At 40.6% G+C, this 12,172-nt stretch overlaps 1 protein-coding gene across 3 annotated transcripts in view; it reads left to right on the plus strand.

Annotated features, from left to right (window-relative positions):
* Colq (collagen like tail subunit of asymmetric acetylcholinesterase) overlaps nt 1–12,172 on the plus strand; it is a 58,896-nt gene that overhangs the window by 34,010 nt on the left and 12,714 nt on the right. For all 3 annotated transcript variants that reach the window (XM_076868069.1, XM_076868086.1, XM_076868078.1), the window contains 3 exons: nt 348–392; nt 576–611; nt 7,293–7,373. In XM_076868069.1, the coding sequence (XP_076724184.1) occupies nt 348–392; nt 576–611; nt 7,293–7,373 (162 nt within the window). The remainder of the gene's footprint in view (nt 1–347; nt 393–575; nt 612–7,292; nt 7,374–12,172) is intronic.

Here is a 12,172-nt window from a genome sequence, read left to right on the forward strand (position 1 = left end):
GTGTCCTTAGAGCAGACTTCTACCACCTGCCCTTCTCATCTGTCAAAAACAAAAAACAAAAAAAGCCAGAAGGAACTTGAGAACAGACTTCCTTTGAGATAAGAGAGGATCTAGGACCCAAGATTTTCTGTAAGTTGTGCTTCATTATTATGCATAAGGTTTTTGGGGTCCAAACAGAAGGTAGTCACAAACCTTTCCTTTGCTGAGCAAACCACAAAACGTCTGTGAGCCTCTGTCTTCCTAAAATGAGGGTGTTGCCTTAGGGAGCTTTTCAGTGTGAAATGCTTCAATCTCCACCCTCCCCCTTGATATTGACTCATTGCCTCTCTCCTGTGGTTTCCTCCTAGGGATCCAGAGGTGAAAGGGGTGACTTGGGTCCCAAAGGAGAAAAGGTAAGAACACGGAAATGCTAAACTACAATGCAAGTAGCAGCCCCCAGCTCACCCCACCTGTAGACTGGAGGACGGATGGGACTGGCAGGCCTCCATCTTGAAAATGGGTGAACCCAGCTCATCCTCTGCCCTTTCAAGGGGTTATCTCAGAGGTGGTCTTGATATTTGTTGTTCTGTTCACAGGGTTTCCCAGGATTTCCTGGAATGTTGGGGCAAAAAGTAAGTACCCCAAAATAGTGAAAATGGGTCTCAGTTAAAAAAAAAAAAAAGCACGCACAACAAGAGAGCCCCGCCCCTTGTCCCCCGTGGAAAGCAAGTTTAACTGTGGAAGGTTCTGATTTAGGGTGAAGAGCAAGCTTCTTTACACACAGAGGAGAGGATGGCAGGGTGGTCTGAGACTTCCCTCCGGGCAGTGGCAGAAAAACAGCTTCCATCAGGTGGAGAGAGGTCCTTCTTTGTTTTTCCCGCTTCTTGGAAGACTATGATGATGTTCAAAGGCAGGAACTTTGGGACAAGGGATTCACATCTGAGGTGCAGTGGTCAAGGCCCCTCTCAGCCCGTAGGCTTCAGGGCAAAGTACAACCATTTTTGGCTTCATGTCTCTGCAGCCTAAACTCTTCTTCTGTCTTCTTCAAGGTGCACAGAATTATTGTAATTGAATGACAGTAAACATTTTTAATTGTTGATTTTTTTTATTTAAAGAGATTTTATTTAAATAGTGAAATATTTAGTGGGTATCTTGCTTGGAACAAGGCCTAATAGAAATGGAGTCAGGCTCAGGTAACTTAAAGAAAAATTAGTCAGCAAATAACAATAGAGTGGCATGCAGATAGAATGACATTTGTGAAGATGACAAATGACTGACAGATTTTTGAAAACTTTTGCTTAGGGTTAGGGTCTGGTTGCTAACCCTCGTTGCTAGGGAATGAAGAGACAAGGGACATACAAATGACCATTTAGAACTAATTCTAAGCTGACAGTCATGCTGGAGCCTCATGTCATAAGGTATTGACATTGGAAACTGTTATTTTCTTCATTTTAATTTTTTTTATTTGTTATAATTAGTTACACAAGACAGTAGAATGCATTTATGCACTTTGATATATCATACATAGATGGGATATAACTTCTCGTTTTTCTGAGTGCACATGTTACAGAATCATATTGGTCATATAGTCACATTATACATACAGTAATAATGTCTGTTTCATTCTACTATCTTTCGTATCCCCATATCCCCTCCCCTCCCCTCCTATCACTTCCCTCTACCTAATCTAAAGTAATGTTGTTCTTCCCTAGTGCTTCTCACCTTATCGTGAATTAGCATCCACATATTAGAGAAAACATTCGGCCTTTGGTTTTGTGGGATTGGCTTATTTCACTTAGCATGATATTCTCCAACTTCAACCATTTACTGGCAAATTCCGTAATTTTACTCTTCTTTAAATCTGAGTAATATTCCATTGAGTATATATATCACATTTTCTTTATCCATTCATCTATTGAGGGACACCTAGGTTGGTTCCATAGTCTAGCTATTGTGAATTGAGCTGCTATAAACATTGATGTGGCTGCGTCACTGTAGTATGATGATTTTAAGTCCTTTAGGTATAAACCAAGGAGTGTGATAGCTGGGTCAAATGGTGGTTCCATTCCCAATTTTCTGAGGAATCTCCATACTGCTTTCCAGAGTGGTTGCACCAATTTACAGTCCCACCAGCAATGTATAAATATACCTTTTCCCCCACATCCTCAACATTTATTGTTACCGGTATACTTGGTGATTGCCATTCTGACTGCAATGAGATGAAATCTTAGAGTAATTTTGATTTGCATTTCTCTAATTGCTAGAGATGTTGAACACTTTTTCATATTTGTTTATCAATTATATTTCTTTTTCTGTGAAGTGTCTGTTCAGTTCCTTGACCCATCTACTGATTGGGTAATTTTTTTTTTTGGTGTTAAGTTTTTTGAGTTCTTTATATAGCCTAGAGATTAGTGCTTTATTGAAGTTGCATGTGGTAAAGATTTTCTCCCAATATGTAGGCTCTCTCCTCATGTTATTAATTGTTTCCTTTGCTGAGAAGAAGCTTTTCAATTTGAATCCATTCCATTTATTGATTCTTGATTTTACTTCTTGCACTTTAGGAGTGTCGTTAAGGAAGTCAGATCCTAGGCCGAAGTGGTGAGATTTTTTTAAAATATTTTTTAATTGTAGTTGGACAAAATCTTTATTTATTTTTATGTGGTGCTGAGGATGGAACCTAGTGCCTCACACGTTCGAGGTGGTCGCTCTACCTCTGAGCTACAGCTCCAGCCCCGTGGTGAAGATTTGGGTCTATTTTTTCTTCTATTAGGCGCAGGGTCTCTGTTCTAGTGCCTAAGTCTTTGATCCACTTTGAGTTGATTTTTGTGCAGGGTGAGATACAGGTTTAATTTCATTTTGCTACATATGGATTTTTAGTTTTGCCAGCATCATTTGATGAATAGGCTATCTTTTCTCCAGTGAATGTTTTGTTTTTTTTTTAATCTTTTTTTTATCTTTTTTTAAATATTTATTTATTCATTTACTTTAGTTTTTGGCGGACACAGCATCTTTGTTTGTATGTGGTGCTGAGGATCGAACCCGGGCCGCACGCATGCCAGGCGAGCGCGCTTCTGCTTGAGCCACATCCCCAGCCCTCCAGTGAATGTTTTTGGCACCCTTGTCTAGTATGATGTAACCATATTTATGTGGGCTTGTCTCTGTGTCCTCTATTCTGTACCATTGGTCTACAAGTCTATTTTGGTGCCAGTACCATGCCATTTTTGTTACTATAGCTCTGTAGTACAGTTTAAGGTCTGGTATTGTGATGCCTACAGCTTCACTTTTCTTGCTAAGGATTGCTTTAGCTATTCTGGGTCTCTTATTTTTCAAATAAATTTCATGATTGCTTTTTCTATTTCTCTGAAAAATGTCATTGGGATTTTAATAGAATTTGCATTAAATCTGTATAACACTTTTAGTAGTATGGCCATTTTGACATTATTAATTCTGCCTATCCAGGAGCATGGGAGATCTTTCCATCTTCTGAGGTTTTCTTCAATTTCTTTCTTTAGTGTTCTATAGTTTTCATTATAGAGGTCTTTCACCTCTTTCATTAGATTGATTCCCAGGTTTTTTTGTTTTTGTTTTTTGAGGCTATTGTGAATGGAGTAGTTTTCCTAATTTCTCTTTCAGTGGATTCATTGCTGATGTATAGGAATGTGTTTGATTTATGGGTGTTGATTTTATATCCTGCTACTTTGCTGATTCATTTATTAGTTCTAGAAGTTTTCTGGTGGAAGTTTTTGGATTTTCTAGCTATAGAATCATGTCATCAGCAAATAGTGATAGTTTGAGTTCTTTTTTATCTATTTGTATCCCTTTAATTTCTGGTTTTGTGTAATTGTTCTGGCTAGAGTTTCAAGGATGATGTTGAATAGACGTGGTGAAAGAGGACATCCTTGTCTTGTTCCAGTTTTTAGCGGGACTGCTGTTAATTTTTCTCCATTTAGAATGATGCTGGCCTTGGGTTTAGCATATGTAACTTTTACAATGTTGAGGTATGTTCCTACTATCCCTAGTTTCTCTAGTGTTTTGAACATGAAGGTGTGCTGTATTTTGTCAGATCCTTTTTCTGCATCTATTTAGATGATCATATGATTCTCGTTTTAAGTCTATTAATATGATGAATTATGTTTATGGATCTCCATATGTTGAACCAACCTTGCATCCTTCGGATGAATCCCACTTAGTCATGATGCACTATCTTTCAAATGTTTTTGTATGCAATTTACCAGAATTTTATTGAGAATTTCTGCATCTATGTTCTTCAGGGATATTGGTCTAAAGTTTTCTTTCTTTGATGTGTCTTTGACTGGTTTTGGTGTCAGGGTGATATTAGCCTCATAGTTTGGAAGGGTTCCCTCATTTTTCTATTTTATGGAATACTTTGAGGAGTATTGATGTTAATTCTTCTTTGAAATCCTTGTAGAACTTGGCTAAGAATCCATCTAGTCCTGGGCTTTTCTTGGTTGGTAGACTTTTGATGGCATTCTATTCTATTTCATTACTTGAAATTGATCTGTTTAAATCGTGTACGACCACCTCATTCAGTTTGGGTAGGTCATATGTCTCTAGAAATTTGTCAATGTCTTCAGTATTTTCTATTTTATTAGATTATAAATTTTCAAAATACTTTCTAATTATCTTCTATATTTCATATGTGTCCATTGTGATATTTCCTTCTTCATCTTGTATTTTAGTAATTTCAGTTTTCTTTTTCTCTTTATTAGCATGACCAGGAGTTTATCTACTTTATTTATGTTTTCAAAGAACCAACTTTTTGGTTTTTTAACCGTTTCTTTTGTTTCAATTTCATTTCTGATTTTAATTATTTCCTGTCTTCTACTGCTTTTGGTGTTAATTTGTTCTTCTTTTTCTAGGGCTTTGAGATGTAGGTATATATGACAGCGGAATGCACTTTGATTCATTGTACACAGTTGCAGCACAACGTTTCATTTCTGGTTGTACAAGATGTAGTGTTGCACCATATGTGCAGTCATACATGTACCTAGGGTAATGATATCCATCTCATTCCACCATCTTTCCTGCCCCCATTCCCCCTCCCCATCCCTCCTTCCCCTTTGCCCACAGTTTTTCCATTTGGAAACTGTTATTTTAACTTAAGTCCCAGAGTGCGAAATTCTCCAAACATGCAAATGGACACTTAGTATTTTTAACATTTTAAAGTTTACCCTAAATATCATTTTCCATACCTAAATAATTTTTATCTGACAGTATCCAACCAGTAGAACATGTTTCCATATTTTCAGTCATCATGCATTAATTTACTATGATTGTATCGCCACCTGAATTTGTCAAAAACTCTGTTTCTGCTACCCTAAATGGGGTGTTGCATTTTTTAAATTGTAATTTTATAAGCAAATTAAAGGAAACACTAAAAAGGGAAATTTTAAATTTTATTTTAAAAGATTTACGTTAGGTATTCATTCAGTGCAACAATGATCATCAAAGAGTCATAAATTACTGTAAAATTAAGCATGACAGCTTCTCCAGCCTCTGCGACATTTACTAGACCTGGCGTTGAAAAGAATTGTCTTCCCTCCTTTGTGGCAGGCTGTTTTAAGACAGAGCTGATAAGGTAACCATAATTAGGTTTTAGGAGAGAAATTAGATCAAAAAATTACTGGCTGCTTTCAGTTGATAAAGAGAAGGGCCACACTGCCTTCTGACAATCTCTAAAAAAATTTATATTGTTTATGCTACTGTTTTCTCCTAGTCAAATAAGACCTCCCCTGTCCTTCTCTGGCCAGCTAAGGGAAAACGGCACAAACATTTCCACAACCATATAGAATCCATCCTATCCCCTAACACACTCTGCAGAGAATTCTCAAGGATGCCACATGTAGGAGAGGATGCTTAGAGTTCAAGAAAATTCTTGGTGATACAAGACATTGGTGTCTCAAGAAGGAACAAATTCTTTGTGTTGGTTGAATTGACAGATCATTCAGAGGCTTATTCTTGAACCTCACCATATTATATTATCCTCTTCTGGAATTTTCCATTGTGTTGTACCTCTCCTGACCACCACCTGCAAAGGAGCCTGGGTTTCTATTTTCTCTGAGTGGCTGGTGCTGCTAAAGAAAGTCTCATGGTTGTGATGGCTACTTGGTGGCTCATTGTAGGAGGGTAACTGGAGGTAGGAATGATGTGTCCTGTGAGTTCATGACCCCTCCAAAATAGTGAAGTGGGACCAGGATCCTAGGAGAACATAGGGAAGAAGGAAAGAAACTAAGATGAAGAAAGAAATGACCTTGCAAAAGATTGGCCTTATCCTATGAAATTCTGGGATCGGTGCATTAGGTTCTGATTGTAAAGTATACGTTATTTTCAATTAGAAATGTTGTGTACATTGTTTTCCAGGCCTTTTATAATAATTATGTTGAATATTTGACCATACATTGGAAACACCCTCCCTCCAAAAAAGAGTCTTCATTTAAATCAAATGGAAGTGAGCATGAACTCAAAGCAATGAAGGGCGGGGAACTTATAATTTTCAATAAAGGCATCAGATGAGCAGAAACTTCCCAAACGTGATAGCTGGCAAATGGTGTCCAATTAATCACTAAAAAAGCCCACAGGCCGGGCTTTGTGGTGCATGCCTACAATCCCAGCAGCTCAGGAGGCTGAGGCAGGAGGATCCCAAGTTCAAAGCCAGGCTCAGCAACTTAGCGAGGTCCTAAGCATCTCAGTGAGACCCCGTCTCTAAATAAAATGCAAACAAGGGCTGGGGATGTGGCTTAGTGGTCAAGTGCCCCTGAGTTCAATCCCTGGTAAGAAGGAAAAAAGGAAGGCCCACAGATTTGACTTTGTGGTTAAAAGCAAACATCACAAAGCACAATATAAAATTTTAACTAAAAGTGAAATCTTTACCTCCAGGACAGTTTGTAGCATCAGGTGCACAAGTGACAGAAATGCAGAAGCCTCCCACTTTGGGTATTCTGGATGTGGTTTCCACCCCACCCCCACCCCTCCCCACCCCCACCTCCCCTTTTTTTTTATGCCACCAAAATGCCTTTGGGCCTACAACCATCTCTCCCAGAAATTAAGTACAGGATTAGGATTAGCTTCTCAACCTACTCAGGGTTAGCTTCTTCCCGTCTTATTCTTTGAAAGATGTGTCAGTCTTTTACACAACCTCATCACTCTCCAAGGCTCCCAGGGCAGCCCATCTGGAAAAGATTTGGAATGATCTAGATCTTCCCTCATGGCCAGTCTAGATATGGACAGACCTGTCTAGATATGCCCACTCCACATGCCCCAATTTCTCTTTCACCTCTCTTTCTTGTTTCCAGGGTGAAATGGGTCCAAAGGGTGAACCTGGGATAGCAGGTCACCGAGGACCCACAGGAAGACCAGGGAAACGTGGCAAGCAGGTAAGGATCTCAGGGTTTGCCACCCGCCTAAGGTCAGCACTTCCTGACCCCCACTGTGTGGAGAGGCAGGTGGGTCATGTCAGAGCTAACCCTCACCCCCAGTCTCCAGTGCCCTCTGGGGTAGTGGGCAGAAGCAGCATCATTTCCAAGTACTCCTGGCTTCTCCGGCTAGCCACAGGTCCAGGTAGACAGAATAGGCTGTGCCATGGTTGCTGTTCTCAAGACCAGAAGCAAGAACGGGTCTTCAGTTCATGGGAACAAGTCCATCTAGACCAAAGCAACTCAGAATGAAAGATAGGGTGATTTACCCAGAAAACCTGTTTTTTGCTTCAGTGTCCCAGACATAGAGTTTTAGAGAACAGCTATTGAAAGGTCTCTGGGTCTTAAGGATAGGTCGGTTTTCCCCTACATAGCCCCCAATTTGTAAGCAATCCTTTTAACTGTGTTTGTAAGGGTTTAGGGAAATAGTTCATTCTGAGCTTCCCTAGGTCAGGGAAAGGAAAGAGGAGGGTACATTTTCCCTGGCTGGCTCTAGAGCTATACTGAGGTCCTCAGAAAAACTTCTGGACAGCACTCTTGAGAAGGGCGCACCATTACTTGTGTTGATTTTCATTTTTTTGGCTCTTTTTAATTTCAAGGCGAATTATTTATTTATTTATTTAGTGTGCTGGGGATTGAACCCAGGGCCTTGTGCATGTGAGGCAAGCACTCTATTAACTGAGCTATATCCCCAGCCCTGGATCTTTTTAATTTCAGAAAAACTTCTTAAATTCAGCTTTATTTAAATAATCTTAATTTTAAAATCGATATATGAATGTATATACTTGCACGACTTGCCCTTTGAAGTCAAGGATTGTGAATATGTTCAAAGAAAACATCATTTTGAACATTAGTAAAGTATTTGTTTTACTTTAGTTTTAATTAATAAGTAATTATATACACACAGTTCTGTATGGAGCACACTATGTTTTTGTGTGATCAAATCATATCCATCACCTCAAATATTGTTTCTTTGTAGAGATACATTTAGAATCCATTCAGTTTGTTGAGTTTTTCCTTCCTTCTCATTATAAATATAATACATAATCATCACAAAAACTTAGAAAATTCAGAAAAATAAGATGGAAATAATTTAAAGACCCAATACTCAAGCATATACATGGTTGGTGGTGATGGTGTGATTTTCAAATACTTCCTTCCAGAATTATTTCTTTTTATAGTTTCAGGTTTGTTGTTTCTTACATCTACAATGTGTAGTTATTTTGTTTTTAACTTTTAACTTAAAATCACAATATGTAGTTTTGCTTGCCCCTGTAGATATCAGTTAATATTTTAAAACATGTTTTTAAAAATATTTATTTTTTTTGTTTTTATGTGGTACTGAGGATCGAACCCAGGGCCTCACACGTGCTAGGCGAGCGCTCTACCACTGAGCCACAAACCCAGCCCCTTAAAAACATGTTTTAATATCTGTATCATATGTTAGTACATGAGTAAGCATGACAAGAGAGACCTAGCCAGATGAGAAAGAGTCCTGAAAGGTGAATATCTTTAGATTCAAAGCTTTTTCCATTCTCCTAGTTATTTCCTTGGGCTAGATCTGTGGTCCTCAAACTGTAGTTTACATCAGAACCACCTGAGCTGGGTATGGTGGCACACATTGATAATCCCAGCAGCTAAGAGACTGAAGCAGAAGGATCAAGAGTTCAAAGCCAGTCTCAGCAACTTAGGGAGGCGCTAAGCAACTCAGTGAGACCCTGTCTCTAAATAAAATACAAAATAGGGCTGGGGAGGTGGCTCAGTGGTCAGGTGCCCCTGAGTTCAACCCCTGGTACCAAAAAAAAAAAAAAAGAATCACCAGAGGTGGAGGAGCTATTGAATACAGATTCCCAACCAGGTACAGTGGTGTTCCTTCAGATTTGCCTCTCATGGTCCTCCATGCCTAGGCCTTATTTCCCAGACTGATGCAATCAACCGGGACTAGGCCACCAGCCTGATTTTAGTTTAGTTTTGTTTAAGCTGGGCATGTGGTTCTAATGTGCAGTTAGGGTTCAGAGTCAGTAATACTATATGAAGCTAATTACAGTCTTCTCCAGGTAAATATAGAAGTGACAAAAGTTCCCATCGGAATAATGCAAACCTTATAATAATTTTTTGAAGTGACAACAGCCCCATCTCATTTTCAAAGTTTTATGATGACTGGCATGGCCACGGATTCACCGTGACAGCACAGACACTACTTTCCTTAAATCTAGACTCTGAAAAAGAAGAAGAAAACAGGGGAGGAATATTTCATCACTTTCTTCCATACTGATGATTCCCATCCAGAGTATTTTATGCTTGGGGTTCCAGACTTCTGTCCTCCAATACTTTTCTTGGACAGTGTCCAACTTTTCCTGGGAGAGTCAAAGCCAGAAAGATTATTTCCTGGCCCTGCTGACATGGATTCCATTGGATCACTAGTCAGAGCCATACCACAACCACATCTGGGAGCTCAGAGAAGCTAGGGGAGTGAGCTCATCCTTTCTAGAAGATGCTATCAACACCCTGAGAGTGCTCCAAGCCCTTGGTGTTGTTCAGTGAGCTGACACTTGAGTGGTGAGCCTTGGTGCCTTGCCAGGGGATGTTGTTTTTGTCACGAATTCACTTCCTAGCGTAGAGTCCTGTGTCTAGCGTTTATGGGGCCAGCAGTGCTAAGAGCTTCTAGAGGTTGTTGTCATCCATCCAAAACCAGGAACCAAAAATCCAGAGGGGATTTCAGACTGGAATTTCCAAATCAGAAGGATCTGAGAGACCATTTAACCCAAATCTCTTCAAGGAAACTGAGGGACAGGGAGGTGGCCTTGCTTGCCCAAGATCCCTCAGTGACAGAGTCAATTAATTGCAAAACCAGGATTAGAACTTAGAGTACGTCCACAGGCTTTCCCCCATGCATCTTCTGCCCACCTCTTTCCCACTCCAGGACTTGCCTATGGGCAGGTCCAAGAAAGCAGCAGCTGATTATCATTAAAACCTTCAACGAAGGAGACACAACAACTTCCTTGAGAGAGAGAGAGAGAGAGAGATCTCCCAGCTTTGTAGCAAATAAGGAATAAAGAAAGCTTTTCCTGGAAAGCTCAGCTCTGTGAGTCCTACTGATAGAGATGTGGCTCATTCTGCGTCGAAGACTCCTTTACGGCTGCTGTCAGAATCAGGAGCATCTCCAGCTCCTTCAAGCTGTGTACTTCCTGTGCTCAGAGCCAACTGACCTGGCTGTTAGAAAAACAAGCCTTAACTGTGGCTATATTAAGCCAGTGTGACTTCCTTTGCCATTCTGGGCCCCATCTTGCTTACTGTTTGGAATGCTTCAGCTTGGCCTGCACCTTCAGAATGCCCTCCAAGAGCGTGGATTCGGAAACAAACTGACCTCGTGGGTCCCATCTTAAGAGTGTAAGAACTCACCAGGCATTAGTGACAGGGCCCCCAAGGACAAGTCAATAAGGCAGCAGGTCATGTGTCCCCTTGTGATTGGAAAGGAGTCCCCGGTATGTGTGTTTGTCAGACTTGGAGAAGATTGTGTTTCATCAGGTGGGCAAGCTTGCCAAGGCACAAGTATAGTAAGGAGAGCCAGGCCAAAGATGTCAGGTGACAATCACTGTCCCTATAAGGCCTCGTGCAAGGGTAGTTAGCAAACTGCTCACACAAAGAGCCTATAGCATACACCAGTTCTTGGGGAAAGGGGGTTCAGTTCTAAGAATCCCATGAGGGAGAACTGAGAGCCTGATCTTTGCTTTTGAAACCCCCAGAATAGGCAGCAAAGAGCATACTCCACTCCTAGAGGAATAGCTGTAGCTTTGGGTTATATCTTTCTTTAAGAAAATCAGGCCAGGCATGTTGATGCACACCTGTAATCCCAGCTGGAGGATTGCAAGTTTCAGGCCAGCTTGGGTGACATAGCAAAATCCTGTCTCAAAACAAGCAATAGAAAGGGATGGGGGTGTAGCTCCATGGTAGAGTGCCCCCCTGGGCTCAATCCCCAGCACCAAAAATCAAAACAAAACAAAAAACAAAATTTTTAAGAAGAAGAAGAAAAAAGAGAAAGAAATCAGGATTTCTTTTACTATGTGATGAAACCAGGCCAATTGCTGGGATAATCATGTGGCTCTATATAGCCCTTCATTATGTGCCAACCCCATTTTTCACCTTTGAGATCTTTGTTAGCCAAAAAACAAAACAAAACAAAACAAAACAAACACCTATGTGGATGGATATTCACTGGCCCTACTTTACAGAACACACAACTGAGGCACAAAACCATATGAGCTATCCAGGGTCCCAAGGTCAAGGTGAAAACTCTAGCTTTATAGAGCAAGATCTCTCTCCTCTTTGTTTTGCTTCTTTCTCCTCCCTCATCTGGTCTGGGGAGGGGAGGTGAGCACTAGATGCCAACCCACAAGGAGGTCAAGCCTCATGGGGACACATGGATGAAATAACCACCCAAATAATATGTACACAGGGATCTGGGATGATTGCCACGAAGGAGAGAGGCCACGTCAGGAGAACCTGTGCCAGGGAGATCCGAGTCCCCCTGAGAAGTCAGGGATGGGTTTGCTGTGACGTTTGAGCTGAGAGCTGAAGGCAGAGGGGGCAGAAGAGGAGTCTGGGCAGAGAGAAGAGTTTTGAGAAGAGGGAATAAGAGTTATAGTGCTCTCAAAGACCAAAAAAGAAAAGAAAAATGGAACAAGGCTAGCAAGCCTGGCCATGCCCAGTTTCCTAAGCCAAAGGAAGGAGCTGGATCTTTACCCAGAGAGCCACAGGAA

Source organism: Callospermophilus lateralis, chromosome 1 (genome assembly GCF_048772815.1).
Source record: "Callospermophilus lateralis isolate mCalLat2 chromosome 1, mCalLat2.hap1, whole genome shotgun sequence".
NCBI classification, from domain to species: domain Eukaryota; kingdom Metazoa; phylum Chordata; class Mammalia; order Rodentia; family Sciuridae; genus Callospermophilus; species Callospermophilus lateralis.